General features: G+C 58.9%; 1 protein-coding gene across 13 annotated transcripts in view; it reads left to right on the top strand.

Annotated features, from left to right (window-relative positions):
• Positions 1-16,257, top strand: part of RAP1GAP (RAP1 GTPase activating protein) — a 59,241-nt gene that overhangs the window by 26,520 nt on the left and 16,464 nt on the right. For 8 of the 13 annotated variants that reach the window (XM_054691057.1, XM_054691058.1, XM_054691062.1 and 5 more), the window contains exons 1-5: positions 8,471-8,512; positions 10,472-10,507; positions 11,517-11,564; positions 12,937-12,975; positions 13,377-13,562. In XM_054691057.1, the coding sequence (XP_054547032.1) occupies positions 10,490-10,507; positions 11,517-11,564; positions 12,937-12,975; positions 13,377-13,562 (291 nt within the window). In that variant the 5' untranslated portion in view covers positions 8,471-8,512; positions 10,472-10,489. Of the gene's footprint in view, positions 1-4,608; positions 4,703-8,470; positions 8,513-10,471; positions 10,508-11,516; positions 11,565-12,936; positions 12,976-13,376; positions 13,563-16,257 lie in introns of those variants that run through there. The other 5 variants (XM_054691066.1, XM_037498571.2, XM_054691065.1 and 2 more) reach the window with 1 other exon arrangement.

Below are 16,257 nucleotides of genomic sequence, written 5' to 3'. Positions count from 1 at the left end.
GATGGCCGAAGGGAGTCCCAGGACTCCCAGCCAGCCCTCTGGTGCCCTGAAAGGGTGGGATTCTCCGGTGGCTGACACTGACAGTGGTGGTGATGATAATGCTCTCCCAGTGCCTCCCCGCAACCTTAGCGGGTGGGTATGTTGGCTCTCATTTTGCAGATGAGAGAAAAAGAGAGGACTCTCCCCCAGTTCTCCACTGCTTAACAGGTGGGAAGCAGCTGAAGCAACATCTGGCTTCCTGTCCTTAGTCTTCCCCATCTCCCTGACCATCCCTGGCTCTGCCCCTGCAGTTTTGCACTGTGGAACCCCAGGGAGAACCCCCCACCCCAGTGCAGCATTGGCGCCCCGGGCCTGCAGGGTGACCTCCAGGTGGTAGTTTAACTTTTCCAAGCCTCAGTTTACCCCTCCGGGAACTGGGGATCCTAGCAACTGCCTTATCTCCCGCGCCAGTTCCGGTGAGACTGCCAGGAGGGAGCAGATAAAGAGGGCTTTTGAAAAGTACAAAGAACTGCACTCACGACCGTGCAATTATTATTATTACCTTGATGTGGAGATAAGGGAGGGGGAAGAGGTGCAGTGACAGTTGCCAAGAAACCCGGGAGCTGTCAGCAGCCGCTTCCGCCTGGCCCATCCCACTCGTTGGGCCCCCCCCACACCTCCCTTTCCCACCTCTCCCTCATCCTTCCCCTGGGAGACATGGGTGCTCCAGGAGGGAGGGGAGAGGGCCAGCTGGCTGGTGGCCACATACCCGCAGGGCCTGAAGGTGACCTTGGAATGTGCCTGGCCCAGACTTCAGGTTGGCTCAGCTTTCCAGGTGACCTTGGGCGAGTCACCTCTCTGGCTGCCACCTTTTTCTGTGTCCAGGTGTCCTGTACCTGTCGGCAGGTGTCCAGGCCAGACAGGACAGGATTGGAGCTGGACCCGGGAAATGCTGGGTGGTGGCTGCAGAAGCCAGGGACTGTGATGGGGAGGCCCTGGGGGCCAAGGCTGGGGTGACAGGACAGGGCTGGGATGAGAACAATTGTGATATTTGTAGCAGACGGAGCCCTGGGCTGGAATCAAACCTGGGCACAGCCCTTGTCCCAGTGTGACCTTGGCCTTGTCACTTAACCTCTCTGAGCCTCAGTTTTCTTATCTAGAAAACAGGCTGACAATAGTCCAACCTCACAAAACTGCTGTGGAAACCCAATGAGACAATACCCATGTAGGGCCTCCCCGGTGGCGCAGCGGTTGAGCGCTGGGTTGCGAAGCTGCCTGCAGCCTCTGTGGCACCGGTTCAATCCCCGGCTGCTCCCCGGCCACCGGAGGAGGATCCCACATGGCGCGCAGACCTCTCCTGCCGCCCGCTGCTCCCCTCAGCAGTGTACTTCGGTCCTTCTGCCTGCTCTGCTCCCTGCTCTGGCTCTGGTGAATTCTCTCACCCTCCCGTGCTTTTGACTGTACGCAGTGCTTGTGTAAACTGTAGAGTACCGCACAGATACGACCCATTTGTGCCGGGGAAAGGGGAACAGAGGGAGAGTCCCCCGTCCTGGCAGGCTCCACCTGCTGCTTGTGCAGAGATGCAGGCGCTTTAGGGCAAGCCAGGCCGTGGGGTCAGGGAGGCTTTCAGGGATGTGTGGAGGGACAGAGGTTCAAGTTCATTACGAGGGAGGAAAGTGACCAAGTTGCAGGTCTGCAGAGGCCGGAGGAGGAAGGGGAAGCGGGAGGCAGGTTAGATGGTGGGGAAGGGATGGTGGCGAGGAAGACAGAGGAGAGGGTAGGGGTGGAGAGGGCAACTGAGCTTATTCATGCTTTCAAAGTATTTTTTTTAAGATTTATTTATTTATACAAGAACCGGGGAACAGGCCAGATGCTCGGGAGGGTGAGAGGATTCACCAGAGACAGAGCGGGGAGCAGAACAGGCAGACTGACAAAATGCACTGCTGAGGGGAGCAGCGGGCGTGACAGGAGAGGTCTGCTGCGCCATGTGGGGTTCTCGCTGGCCGGTGGGGATCGAACCCGCGCTGCAGAGGCTGTGGACAGCTTCACAGTGCGGCATTCAACTGCCTGTGCCACCCGGCAGGCCCCTTTCAAAGTATTTTATTGAGCAACTTCTAAGAGGCATGGAGCACAGGTTAGGGCACAGTATCTAAGCCCTTGCTGTTACTGTTATTATTACCTCTCAGACATGACAAGCTGGGTTCGTGGGGCTGGTGGCTCAGAAACTTGGGCGAAGTTCAGGGCTTGGGGTCTCGAGTGACAAGCCTGGGTTCCAGTGCCTGCAGCGCTTCCTTAACTGTGCAACCTTGTGTCAGTGAACATACCTCTCTGAGCCTCAGTCCCCTTGTGTGTAAAGCAGGCAGTTTCTGAGCTCCTGCCTGTTGTAGAGCTGTGAGGATGAAGGCAGGTCGTGCGAGGCACAGGCCAGACCCCACAGACTCTGGGGTCCTCGACTTCCTGCTCTGCCTTGCCCCACCCATTTGGGCCTCAGCAGTGACTTTTTGGTGGATTCTTCGGGAGGTTGCTCATGGCCTGCAAGGGGCAGGACTCTGGTCAGTGGGGAAGCCAAGAGCTGAGGACCAGTAGGGTCCCAGATGGAAACCAGAACCCCCTTGTCTTCAGAGACCTCCCTAGTCCCGTGATAGCATAAGCAGTGCTGAGTGAGATGGGCATCTGGACATGGGAAACTGAGGCTGAGATAGTTCCGGAAGGGGAGTGTGTTCAGAGCTGCCGCCAGACTGACCTGCAGTCACGACGTCTAAATGTCTAAACTGTGGGGAATGGGGGAACAGATGGAGGGTTCCACTGGAATAGCCGGGTCACAGGCGATACCCCACTCAGCAGCCAGCAGTCCCACCAAGTGTTCCCTGGGCAGCCCCTGCCCTCCATGACCCTGGCACTGTCCCTGCCTGGTCAAGGGCATTGGTTGTAAATGCTGCCTCTGTCACCACTTGCTAGGGGAATTGGCTTCACCTCTCTGAACTTGATTTTCCCCATGTGTAAAGAGGGTGATAAATAATGCCAGCCTCTCAGCACTACAGTTGAGGGTGTAATATGCTTGGCACAGTTCTAGACACATAGTAGGTCTAACAAGGAGTCCCTGTGATGGTTTTGGCCTGGACTATTCATGGACCCCTCTCTACTCTCCCCTCTTGCCCCATGTCGGCCCACCTTGCCATCTACAGGACACCATGGAGGCCGTTCCCCTACTCATAGGTCTTCACTGCCTCCCAAGTGCCGACACCCATCCATTCATTCAACCGCCCAGTAGCTACTTACTAAGACCCTAATGGGGGAGTCAGAATTTACCATGAATGAATAAATACCAGAGAATTCATTGAGTGAGCACCTACTAGCTGTCCAGACTCCATGATGCCTTTTCTTGGAGGCTCTATGGACTGTCAGTGTCCCCACATCCTGGGGGTGGCAGGTGAGCACACAGGAGTATCTCCCCCATACTGATGCGGCTACCACCCTGTTTACCCTGCTGGGTCAAGCGCTACCAATGCATACCCCCCTCTTCAGCTGCCAGCACCCTGGAGGTGGAGGAGTATCTGGTGCCAGACGCGAGCCTGAGGACTCTTCCTCTGGGCTGTTTCTCCTGCTGGAGTAGGTGTTTCTCCCGAGGGGGCTGGGAGGGGGCTCAGGGCTTCCTCAGGGTCTCCTTCCTGGTCCAGGTTCCCACAGGCCCTTTCCTTGGGGAGTGGCAGGCCCAGCTCTGCCTGACTCAAGCCCGCCATGGGCTGTGGAGGATCATCTAGCAGCCCGAGTGATTCACCCTGTTAGGGCCAGCCTTGCTCTGCGGGGCTGGGGCAGGGGTGTAGCCACGTCAGGGTGGCCCTCAGCAGCGGCCGGAAGCCACGCCTGCTTGCCCAGCCCTGGGTCCCAGGAGCCACCGAGCACTTCCTCTCCCTAGAGGTAGCTCCTCGGCAGGCTTTCTGGGGTGACGGGAGCTGACTTCACCCTCACCAGACCTGCTTCCTTTCCTCAGGGAGGGGTGTGGGTGTGGGCAGAGTTGAGGCATGGAGTCAGTCAGGCCTCACGCAGATGCCGGCTATGCCAGTGGGGGATACCAGGGTGCGCAGTCTGTGACCTCAGGCCCAGAAAGAGGGGCTTGGCACGGGGCTTGGCACACGGTTGGCCCAATGGGGTTCAGTTATTATTACACATTATAGAAATATAATACCTGACATGACATATGCAGTAATAAGTGTAGTATTAATTACTTTTAGTAAAGCAGGAGCCTGGGTGGCCTCTCAGCCCCTGGGGCTGCTGTTAAGGCTCAGGGTGGGAAATTAGAGGCTGGAGCACTTGAGATCAGGATCACCTCTAGCACCCTGCCTCAGTCTACCCATCAGAGCGGGCTGTGGACATCCTTTTGGCTTGAGTGTGCAGTAGGGAAGCCTCCAGGGAGAGACCCTGCCCGCATCTCTGGTCTCTGGGGGACAGGAGACCTGTTTGGCAGCCCTGTGCAGGAAGCTCCTCCTCTGCCTCCTCCTGGGGAGCCCAGGACCCTCTCCTCCATAAAAGCTGCCCCGCTAATGTCACTTGACTTTGAGAATGACTCTCCCTCCAAATTCCCAGATCTCCCACTGGGGGCCCTCCCTGACCTCCTCTGTTCTCTTCCAGGAGGAGTGATGGGCACAACCAGCGCTTCCCTCAGGCACTAGACCTACCACGAGTGGACTCTGCTCCCTCCCACACTGCTTTACTGCACCCCAAGGTGAGTGCTCCTTCCCCGCCACTGCTGGTCTGCCTGCCCCCACCACCCCCCAGGGCTGGGAGACATCTAGGAATGACTACTGATCAGAGGCAAAATGCTCAGGTAGATGAAGCTTGGCCCCCAGGCGGGATACCACTCCTGACCTCTGGGTGGGCCTGCCGCAGTCTCAGGCTGGACCAGGGTCTGCAGGCGGTGGGCACAACAGCCGAGAACAAACTGACCAACCAGCTACTCTTCATGCCCTTCGTTATCAACATCACTGTCAGTTTCCTGGCCTGTGAATTGGGTATAATGATAGCACCCCCCCTCACAAGGCATTCCACGCACTCTGTCAGGCCTGGAGTTAGAGCCCTACAAGGGGCTCCTGTTGTTGTTATCATCTAAGTCAAAGGTTTGCCCGGCACTTGACTTGTGTCAAACTTTGTTCTGGGCACTGAGGGGCCAGAAATCAACCTGCCACACACCTTGCCCTCAAGGAGCCATAGTTCAGTGAAGAGACAAATAACTGAACGACGCATGCATTGTCCAAATAGAATAACTGCTACATTTACTGAGATTCACAATGTACCAGGGGCTACAACTGAGTCCCTGAGTGGAGAAGCCCCCACAGGGGGAGGGTATTAGGGGCCTGGATAACTCAAGTCTGTACAGATGTGGCTCCCCACATATGCATGCAGTATCTCCACATGCCCTGTCTCATGTCATCCTCAAGCTGTCAGTATTGTGGGGTAGTCCCATTTTGCAGATGAGAAAAACAAGGCTCAGAGAGGTTAAGTGACTTGCCCAAAGAGACACAGGTAGGCTGCCGTGAGGATACCAGGACCAGAACGCAGGCTGTCTATACAGGGTGTGTGGGCTTCTGCCCTCCTACTGCCGACAGGAAGAAGCCCTCATGTTCATAGTACACTTTAAAGTTTCTAATGCCATCCACAGACATGAAGCCTCTTGGTCCTTTTACCAACCTTGCGTGGTAGGTGTTCTTCAGATGAAGATTCAGATGCTCAGAGAGGTGAAGCAGTTTTCTTAAAGTCACACAGCCAGGAAAGAGTAAGGCAGAATCTGTCAAATTCCTCTTCTAGCTCTCTGGCCTGGAACAAGAGCCATATACCTCTCCTAGGCCAGGAGGGCAGATGGCTAAGGAATGGTGTCCTTGTGGGGGACCACTACCTCAAAGGGCCCCAAGTGGGGGTGCTGGGGACAGCATCAGGGAATTTCTGAGACCCTCTTCTGCTCTTTGGGCCTTGTCAAGAGCCCAAACTGGGTCATGTGGATCCTGGGGTTTGGCAGGAAGGGAGGGACGCAATGGTTCATGAGTGAGGCTCCCAGTCCCTCGCCCCTCGAGCATCTGGGATGAGGCCCGAGGGCTCACCCAGGGCTGTGTTCTTGGGTCATAGCTTCCCCACCCGGGGCCTCAGTCTCCCCTCTAGGAAAGTGAGGGTTGGAGCAACCCATTGCCCCAAGTCCTGCCTGCTAGACAACCTGGGGCTGGCCTTCAGATTAGCTCCGCACCCCTTTTTCCCAGCCTCCTGGCTAGAAACCTCCCTTTGTGTCAACATAGCCCAGACGGCAGACTCCAAACCACAACCAACCCCCACTACAGAAGCAAGATAGCCTGTGGATAATCCTCCTTTGACAGGAGAGGAAACCAGGGCCCAGAGAGATTGAGTGGTCAGTCTGGGTCGCCAGCAAAGCAATAGTGGGGTGAGATACATTCTCTACTCCCCATCCCCCTGGAACCTCTAACTCTACACACATTTGCAGTGTTGATGGCACCAGTCCGAGGGGCAGGTGACCTCCCTGTGTTAATGGGCAAATTCTGCCCTCTCACTCCTCTCCCCATCTTACAAACTTACCGTTGTGTGATGACTGTGAAAGGAATTTGAAAAGTAGAAACTGGGAAGCTGAACTAGTATCAGCATTATTCATCCCTCGGGCTGGAAAGAACACCAAGAAGGGGCACCCCCCTCTAGTTGGGGAGCCACATCTGTATAGATGTGAACTCTCCGGGCCCCTACTGCCCTCCCTCCTACAGGGGTTTCTCCACTCGGGGATTCAGAAATCTGTGCACAAGTACAGCCCACCCACACCTGTGGACATGGCCGAACACAGAGAGAAGACTGACACATTCACACGTCTGCAAATGTATTCAGATATACACAGGCGCCCGTGCCGGCATATACAGATACACGTGCACAAACACACATGCACACACCCAGGCTGTCCATGTGCCGCAGCCACATCTGGTCTCAGAGTCTCGCACACACAGAGCTGCGTGCACACCTGTGCACACCCTCCACTCCACCTGCACATAGACATCTCAGGTGATGGGGCCAGGTCTCGTCTCCCCCAGGGGCAGTGTGGGAATGGATGTTTTTCTGGCTGCATTTCGATGGGTGCCCGGAAGTGCTCAGGCCTGGAAGTGCTTGTGTAAATCAATATTTGCTGCTGTTAATTATTAAAAACAAAGCTACACCGTGTCTGGAACACACATCTCCAGAGTTCCCGTCGGCTGCCTGGACTCCATCTTGATCCAGAGCCAGGTCTGGGGGAGAGGAAGGCACAGGATCTTCCTTCCAGGATTCCAGGAGATGAAGTGCAGTAGGCAGCTGCCAGCAGCTCCTTCAGGAAGCTGAAGAGAGGCTGGGCACTGAGCTGGGGGGCAGCTCTGCCCTTGCAGCATCCAAAAGCAGCTGGAGTTGACTTGGCCACAGCTCAGGAATCAGGCTTTTCCAGCCTAGGTCTGGGGAAGGGGTTCTTCCTGCATCGTACAGAGGCAGACAAAATGCAGGATCCACTGGCAGGGCCTGCAGAGGCCTTGTATTCCATAGATGGGGAAACAAACCTACAGAGGTTGCAGGGATTCACTCACGTCCACTCAGCAAGTTGTAGCAAGGCCAGAGCTAGAACGCACGTGTCCTGAAGCCTGCTCCATAGCACAAGACCTCCTTGGCAACCCTTGCGGAGGCACCGTGGCCATCTCCTCCAGGATCAGGGGCAGTTAGGGCCTGGTATGGGCGTGGGGCTGGGGGAAGGCTGGGCAGAGGCCAGCCACTGTGAGACATTAGGGGCCCAGGGAGGCAAGGAGAGAGGAAGTCCAGATCCAGGCCTTTCCCTGGATTGCTAGTGCTGTCATTTCCTACTGCTGCGGTCTTGAGCATGCTTTCCCCTCCTGGAATCACTTTTCTTACTGTGAAGTGGGGATGACACTCGCACCTCTTGGGTGGTGGGGAGAGGCTGAAAAATGAAGTAGGTGCTTAAGAAACGTCCTCCTCCTCCAGAGTAACCCCCTCCTCTTCATGCTGGGCTCCGCAGCCCGACCCCCATGCGCCATCCTCGAGGCCCGGGGGCGGGGCACCCAAAGTTTGGAAAGAAGAGAAAGCGGGCTGGGGGCTCCCGAGAACCCTGCACGCAGGAGCCTCCAGCGCTAGAGCCGGAGCGCGCAGGCGCAGTGCCCGGGAGCCGCCGGCCGGGTCGCACCGGGGCGGGGCCTCCGCTGGCCCCGCCCCGGATCTCGGCGGCCCCGCCCCGGCCCCGCGCGCCCCTACCTGGCGCCCCGCCCCTCCGGCCCGGCCGCCCGGCGAGCCCAGCGCAGGCAGCGCCGCGGGAGCCGGGAGCCGGGGCCGCGAGCGCGGAGCTGGGCGCTGCGGGGCCCGGGCCGGGGCGCGCGCGGGCCGGAGGCGGCCGGGCCAGCTGAAGCGCCGCGCGGGCTGGGGCCCGGGCTGGGCCGGGCGCGGGATGGCGCAGCCACGGCCCGCGGCGCCGCCCGGCCGTCCGCGGAGGGGCTCGCTGCCCGCGGGGTCCGGCTGGCAGGTGAGGGGCGGCGGGGTGGCCCGGCGGGCGCGTCCCCGGGAGCCGGGTCGGCGCGGTTCGGCGGAGCCCGGCCCGCCCTGCCCCGGCCGGGGCGGGTAGGAGGCTCCGTCATGGAGGGCGTGTTGGCTTCTGGGCTGACACCGGCCGCGGCGGCCCCGGGGCGCGCCCCTGCCCCAGGGTCCCCGGCCCCGGCCCTTGCGCGGCCGTCGGGGCGCTGAGCGCCCGCGGGGCCGCCGGGCTGCGGGCGGTGGCGCGGCGCGCGGGGAGCCCCGGACCACGTCCCCGCGCCCGGCCCCCTTGGGGGAAGTCTGCGCGCCGGTGTGAGTTTGCGGGAAAGTAAGCGCGGCCCGACGCGCCCCGGCCCGGGGAGCTGCCGGGGCCGCTGGAGCGCAGGGCGCTGGGCTGGCGGCTTGTTTGTCTCTGGATCGCGGGTGTGTGTCTGTGGTTTGTGCCGTAGCAGCCTGTGGAATTGTGTCTCCCAAACTGAGAGGTGCTGGGTGTGACCACAGGTCTGCGGTTGTGTGGTGCCTCTTACAAGGGAGGCTGCGCCTGGGAGTGTGCACGCGTGCTGTTTGTGTCTCGTGATCCTTAACAGCACTCCCTGTGTGTGAGTGTGAGTGTGACGGGCTGGTGTGTGCTCAGGTGGGTGTGAGGGGCGCCGTGAGGTTCAGATCTGTGACCCCTTATCCTTGGGGATTAACCACTTTTTCTTTTCCCCAAAACTTCTTTGAGTGTGGTGGGATCGAGTCAGTCATGTCTGTCCCGGGGTGTGTGACTCTGCCTGGGGAGGGTGACCTCGTGCTTGGAAGTGGGGCTCCATGGCTGCCTGCGTCTGTGAGTGTGCTATTGTGGCTCAGCATGCAGACCTGGGTGGTTTTGTGCTCCTATAGTTGTGTGTGTGGTTACTGGCTTGCAGACCTGCACAGGTGTGGGTTTGCACTTGCGTGTGTGGCCCTCGTGGTGCACATACCTGTGTGTTGTGAGAGTGGATGTGCTGTTGGACACCGACATGTGCGTTTGTGTATTAGCACAGTCTCAGAGTTGGGGTGTGTGTTGTACAGCCAAACTGTTTAAATATTAGCATGCAGGCCTGCGTGTGTTCAAGCAAGAGAGAGAGAGGGAGAGAGAATGTGTTTCCTGGTGTACAACCCGTAGCACATGTGTGTGAGTTCAGGCACTGCCCCATTGGGCAGCAGGAACTTGAAGCCTTGGAGGTGTTGGGGGAGGGGTACCATCCTCACCCGGGAGACTCTGGGGCCTTCTCAGCCCCCTATCCCTGCAGCCCCTGCAGCTCCTGCAGCCCCTGCAGCCCAGCGGGCAGGGATGCCGCCTTCCAGGAAGGATCCTAGGGAGCTGGCGCTGGAGAGGCTGAGGCTGCCAAGTGCAGCTGGCAGATGCCTAGATTAACCCTGCATGTGCCCCAGAGAGGCTGGCTCAAGCATGTAGGGGGAGTAGGGGGCGCATGTGGGCTCCCACAGGTCCTGGGCCAGTGGAACACTTTGGCATCCTCCACTCCCTCCTGCCCACACTGCAGACACAGAGGAATGTGCCAGGGGGAGCAACACATCTCCCCCCTGCCATGCAAGGTCAAGCAAAGCCAGGATCAGCCATAGACCCCCAGAAGAGCTGGAGGTCGCAGTCCAGCTGGGCTTCTCAGGAGGGTCTGGGGTTCCACCTAGCTCTCTTAGAAGAGAGCAGCCTCCTCACTCCTCCATTGAGGAAGGGGGCTGAGTGGGGAGGGTGCCCTGGAGCTTTGGGCTGACTTCACTCAGCAGTTGGTCATACTCTGTGGGTCAGCTCCACCGAGCCCGCTCCTGCAATGCTCCCTCCACTTATTCTTATTGCTGGTATAGGTCCATGTCCGGTGGTCAGAGTTGGGGGAACCAGACTCCCTGGGGGGCATAGCAGGATCATCTGGGCCACCTTCAGGACTGACCTACTGCCCCATTTCTGTTGCAGATCACAGGTCTGTTTGAGATGATTGAAAAGATGCAGGTAAGGTTGCAGGGAGCCACAGAGGGGCCTGGGCTGGTGTTGGGGGGGGCCCTTGGCAGTGCCCGATGGAGAGGGTGGCAGCATGTTGTCCAGAGTTCTCTGTCTTGGAGCCAGGGGTGAGGAAGGGTAGTGCCTCCCACTAGTAGTGGGTAGTGCCACACACACCCCACAATCCACTGGTAGTGCCCAATGCCCTGTTTGTCTGAGGGCCCACACCCCACCTGGTCGGCCTGAGCTCCCATCTCCGGGTCAGTCCCCAGCAGGAGTGGGGGCAGCACCTCCACCCACCCCCACATCCCCGCACCATCCCCACTCCCCAGAGACTCTGCTGGACCCACATATGGAATGGGAGGAGGGACGGATGCTGGGTACAGGGCAGCCTGAGGCTGTGCGGGTAGGGGCCAGCGGTGTTAATAACCCCTGCCATCCTCCACACACACCCTGCCCCCCCCCCCCCCCCCCGCTCTGCTCTTACAGACCATCATCTAGTTTTTTGGGCTCTTTGTGTGTGTGTTTGTGTGTTATGTATTGGGAGGTAGACAAGGGAGAAGCAGGCTGGGGGTAGGAGATGTTACTACAACAAACCTCAGGGGCTTCCCCTGCTATGTCAGTTCACCCTCTAAATCCCTTTTTTCTGCCCCCTCCTGTTTCCATGCCTCCCTCAACCTTTCTGTCTCCACCCGCCCCTTGCCCTCTCCCTGTCCCCATCTCCCTTCCTCTCAACAGCACACATCTGTGTGGACGCAGCAGCCCTCCTCCCCACGCTTGCATGTGCACCCCACGCTGCCCCACCCCCAGCCCGCACCTCACGTGCCCCTCCCTGCCGCTGTGGCCTCCATCGCCCGGTTATCACCAGGACCGAGGCCTGCAGAGAGGCCTGAGCACCCTGGCTTGGGAGTAACCCTCCTTGGAAGGCTTTCCCTTTCCCTTTCTGCATCGGCAAGCAGGGGTACAGCCCACCGAGGCAGCATGGGAGGGGCGTGACTGGTGTGCCACCTTCTCTCTGCAGGGAAGCAGGATGGATGAACAACGATGCTCCTTCCCACCGCCCCTCAAAGTAGGTCTGAAGCAGGCTCCAACCCCTCCCCCCCTCTGGAGCTGTTTGCTTCCAGAGCCACCTCTCCAAAGGGCTTGGGGACATGGAGGGGGATGGGGAAGGGGAGGCAGACACCCTCTCTGGGGTGGGGGTGGGGCCTGGAAGTGCTGCCAGTCCCAGCAGTCAGCCCAGGAATGTCTGTCCTCCTGGCGTGAAGTGGTCTCACTGTGCGCCTGGCGCAGGGGGCAGGTGGGTGAGCAGCCCCTGCCCTCCAGGAGTTCCTGTGTGGGATGCAAGAGGGGTCGCCCCCCCTTACCATGAGCCTTTATTCCAACTCCTTCCCACCGGACTCATTGCCTTTCCAGGCTTCCTCATCCAGAGTCGGCTCCCCATTCCTCACAGGACAGCTGCCCTAAAATGCTTTCCCTGAAGCCACTTAGAATCTGCCTAAGCCTAGGAGGCTTATGAGCTCCTGTGTCTGTAGCTCCTGCCTGGGCTGACCGAGGCGGGAGGGGTGCCCAGCTGCCAGGGAGAGCGACTGGAGTCTCCTGTTTTTGATTCAGAATTGTCCTGGGATGGGAGCTGCCCTCCAGATAGGCATGTGGCTCTATGATCAGTGATTAGGAGCCCCCAAAATCCTAAAATCCCAGGCTGGACCTGGAGGTGGGCCCAGGGCTGCAGGGGGAGGGCTAAAGGGTGGTTCTTCTTCTTTTTTAAGATTTATTTATTTATTTACACAAGCACTGGGTACAGTCAGAAGCATGGGAGGGTGAGAGAATTCACCAGAGCCAGAGCGGAGAGCAGAACAGGCAGACCGATGAAGTACACTGCTGAGGGGAGCAGCGGGCGGCAGGAGAGGTCTGCGCGCCATGTGGGACCCTCCTCGGTGGCCGGGGATCGAACCGGCGCTGCCGGGGATCGAACCGGCGTTGCAAAGGCTGCGGTCAGCTTCGCAACCCAGCGCTCAACCACTGCGCCACCGGGGAGGCCCTAAAGGGTGGTTCTTGGCACCTGGGCTCTGTCCAGGGTTGGGGGTCTCCACATTCCCTGGGAGCTTGTGAGAAGTGTAAATTCTGAGACCCATCCCATCCCATTCGGCAGCCGCAGGAACTCTGGGGGTGGGGCACAGCTCCCTGTGTTTAGCAGCTCTCTAGGCCTTTCCGATGCACTAGCTACTGGCCCAGGGGTTTCTTCCAAGGAGGCAGAGGGCCCCCTTTTGTCCTGGTACTTAGTGAGCTAAGCCTGCCTCGGCCCCTGCCTCATGGGGTTATCCCAGGCTGACCCATACCCCATCTGGGAGATGGGCGATGAGAACACAGCCCCAGCCGTCCCCTGGTCCAGAAGGCTAGGCGCCCCCGCCCCTGCTGAGGTCTACTCTGCTTGTGTTTTGCAGACGGAGGAGGACTATATTCCCTACCCCAGCGTCCACGAGGTAACCAGCTGGCCACCCCTCCCCCCAGCCCAGCCTTACCCCAGCCTGGGAGACTCCTCCCTACCTGGAGCCTGGCCACAGACCTTGCTGGGGGGCAGCTAGAGACCTTCGAACCCATTTGAACCCTCAGGTCTCTGAGCCAGATATTTCAGCCTCTTGGCCAAGGTCATGCTCCCAGTTCTACCTGCCTCCACCTTCCCATCTTTAGAGACTGGGGCGCGGGGTCCCCTGCGCCTAAGTCTGTGTCTGCATGGGAGGGGAAGAGGGGAGCAAGTACACTGGAGGGGTGGATGCGAGCCCTAGGTTGTCCCCTAGCACCCCTTGGCCATGGTAGACGTGACCCAGGTCTGAGTTGTATCTGGGGTGCCATGTGGGTAACTCTCAGCTGAGACCTTCTTCAGGTCCTGGGGCGAGAAGGACCCTTCCCCCTCATCCTGCTGCCTCAGTTTGGGGGCTACTGGATTGAAGGCACCAACCATGAAATCACCAGCATCCCCGAGACAGAGCCGCTGCAGTCACCCACCACCAAGGTGAAGCTGGAGTGTAACCCCACCGCCCGCATCTACCGGAAGCACTTTCTTGGCAAGGTGGGTGGCTTGCTGGTGTGGGGGACTGGGTGAGGGAGGGAATGGGTTTCTGCCCTGCCCGGGGCGGGAAGGGGGACTGGGCCTGGGAAGGAGCTGGGCTGGGTGATGGTCTGAGTCCTGAGGCTCAGGGAGCATGCCTGGTAGTCACATATTCATTCAACAAGCATTTATTGAGAAAGGCAGGATCATGGCACAGTGGTCAACAACAGAGGCTCTACCGGGACCCTGCCACAAGGGACGTGGGCACGTCACTTAACTTCTTTGTGCCTCTGTTTCTTCACCTGTAAAAGTGGAGATGATGATGACACCCCCTCAGAGGGCCCTGCGAGCCTTTAATGAGATGCCGCTGGTAAGGTGTATGGAGTGGAGTCTGGCATGGAGTCAGAGCTAGTACATTCTCGAGCAGAGCTGGTACATAAGGAGCACCAGCTGTGTGCCTGGCTCTTTGGGCACCAGCAGCAAACTAAACAGACCTAGGCCCTGCTCTTGGGCAGCTGCAGCGAGGTGCTGGAGACACGGGGTGGCTGGGTTTGACCCACACTGAAGCCTCCCCAGCCCCACCAGCAGCTCCAGAGCAGGCACCCTACCCAGGCACAGCTGGTCGGATTGCAGCAAATTGTTGGGCCGCTGGTGATTGCAGCAAATTGTTGGGCCGGGCCATGGGAGCTGGAGGCAGGGTTACAGGCAGCCTGGGGCCTTGTATGCATCAGCTGCCAGGCCGTCCCTGTCACTTGACCACCTGGCGTGGAGAGAGTGTGGCCTTGCAGTCCAGTGGACTCCACGAGAATATTCCACTTGGCGTTGGTGGCACCTTGGGCAAGTTCCTTAGCCTTCCGAGCCTGTTTCCTCATGTGTAGAAGCAGGGATAATAAAAACATATGAAAAGCCTAGAGAACCAGACCTGGCACACAGTAAATATTCAATAAATGTTGGCTGTTATTATTATATCTTTGTAATCACTCTGAGATCAGGATCATCTTGTATTTTACAGAGGAGGAAACTGAGGCTCAGAGAGGTGAAGTGACTTGGTTAAGGTCACACAATTACTGAGCTAGGAATCAGACCTAGCCTTGGCTGACCTTCCATTAAGACATTCAGGAGGGGCCAGTGCTCCCAGTTCTGTGTGTATGTGTGTTGGGAGGGAAGGCAGGGGACTGGCTTCTTGGGCACTTGGCAAACTGTGACCTCAGTCTGGGTCCAAGGCATTGACCTGACCCTGAGGGGATAGTGGCACTCAGGTGGGGGTGAGGACAAGGGCCAGACTCAATTGGGACGGTGGCTAAGACCAGGCCAGGCCAGCAGCTGCTGCCAAGGGCAGGCCAAGAACAGGGCATGGGACTCCACCTCCCTGTGGGTGGAGAGGGACCCATGTCCCAGGCGCCCACCATTCAGAGGCCCTCAGCTGGGTCTGGCAGGTGGTAAATCCGGGGGCCCAGCATGTAGTTGGCACTGAGAAAAGGAAGTAATGAGGGACAGAATGGAGGTGGCACCTTGCGCACAGAAGGATTTGAAGGGAGCCACTTGGGCCTTCAGAAGAGACATGTTGACCAAGGTTAGGTTAGAGGGTCCCCAGGGCCTGGCAGAGAGGCAGGGCTACTTCCTGATGCCAGGTGGGGGCACTGGGGAAGCACTGGGCCCTGCCCTGAAGGGTGACTTTGGACATTGATTTTCTGGGACCCTAAACCCACCCTCCTTGGGGTCCTCTGGGCCTAAACAGGGGGTCTGGGGAAACCCCTCACCCTGAGAACTTTGGTGCAGCCCTTGCAAGTGCCAACCACTCTGACTTCAGATGGTGCCAAGCATTTGGGGGTTTCTGTCACTCTGTGCCCGGGTAGGACCAAGAGGGACTCCGCCCAAGGCCCATCAGCTCACCCTGGGCTGCAGATGCATGGGCCCCTCCCCAGCCCTACTCCTCCTCCTCTCAGCACAGGTGTCATGGCTAAGCAGGACATCTTTTCAGGGTGACGCCTGTCACGGCAGTGTCTGGGGAGCCAGACCCACTCCCAGGGCAGGGGCCGGGGGCTTCCCCACCTGGATGGCGTGCCAGCTCTGGCCTCCTCTCTGGAGGTGCCATCCCTTCCACATCTTGTCCCCTCTGGGGTACTTCTCCTCACCTGCTGCTTCTCCAGGTGAGGCAGGAGGGTGGGACCCTGCCAGGTCAGCTGCCCCATGTGGTCATGAGATGTTGCACTTCCTGTTTCTCATGGGTCCTGGCCTCCGGTGCTGCGGAGCCACAGGCTTCACAGGCAGTTGGCATGCTGGTTTTTTTTTTGTTTTGTTTTTGTTTTTAAAGATTTATTTATTTATTTATACAAGCACTGGGTACAGTCAGAAGCGCGGGAGGGTGAGAGAATTCACCAGAGCCAGAGCGGGGAGCAGAGCAGGCAGAAGGACCGAAGTACACTGCTGAGGGGAGCAGCGGGCAGCAGGAGAGGTCTGTGCACCATGTGGGACCCTCCTTCGGTGGCCAGGGAGCAGCTGGGGATCGCATCCCAGCACTCAACCACTGCGCCACCGGGGAGGCCCAGTTGGCATGTTTTTATTGAGCACCAACGGCGTGCCCTGCCCTGGGAAGCCGGGACTGGGAGAGGGGCGTCCATGTGGGCCTGACTCCGACCTAGACAGCCAAGGTCACTCCAGATGTTCACTGGACTCCTGTTCCGCACCAGGCACAAGGCAGGTGGCCTTGCTCTCA

This window comes from Talpa occidentalis, unplaced genomic scaffold (genome assembly GCF_014898055.3).
Source record: "Talpa occidentalis isolate TD23 unplaced genomic scaffold, MPIMG_talOcc4v2.1 talOcc4.9, whole genome shotgun sequence".
NCBI classification, from domain to species: domain Eukaryota; kingdom Metazoa; phylum Chordata; class Mammalia; order Eulipotyphla; family Talpidae; genus Talpa; species Talpa occidentalis.
Note: the sequence above shows the minus strand (reverse complement) of the source record. Positions and strands in the feature narration are given on the sequence as shown.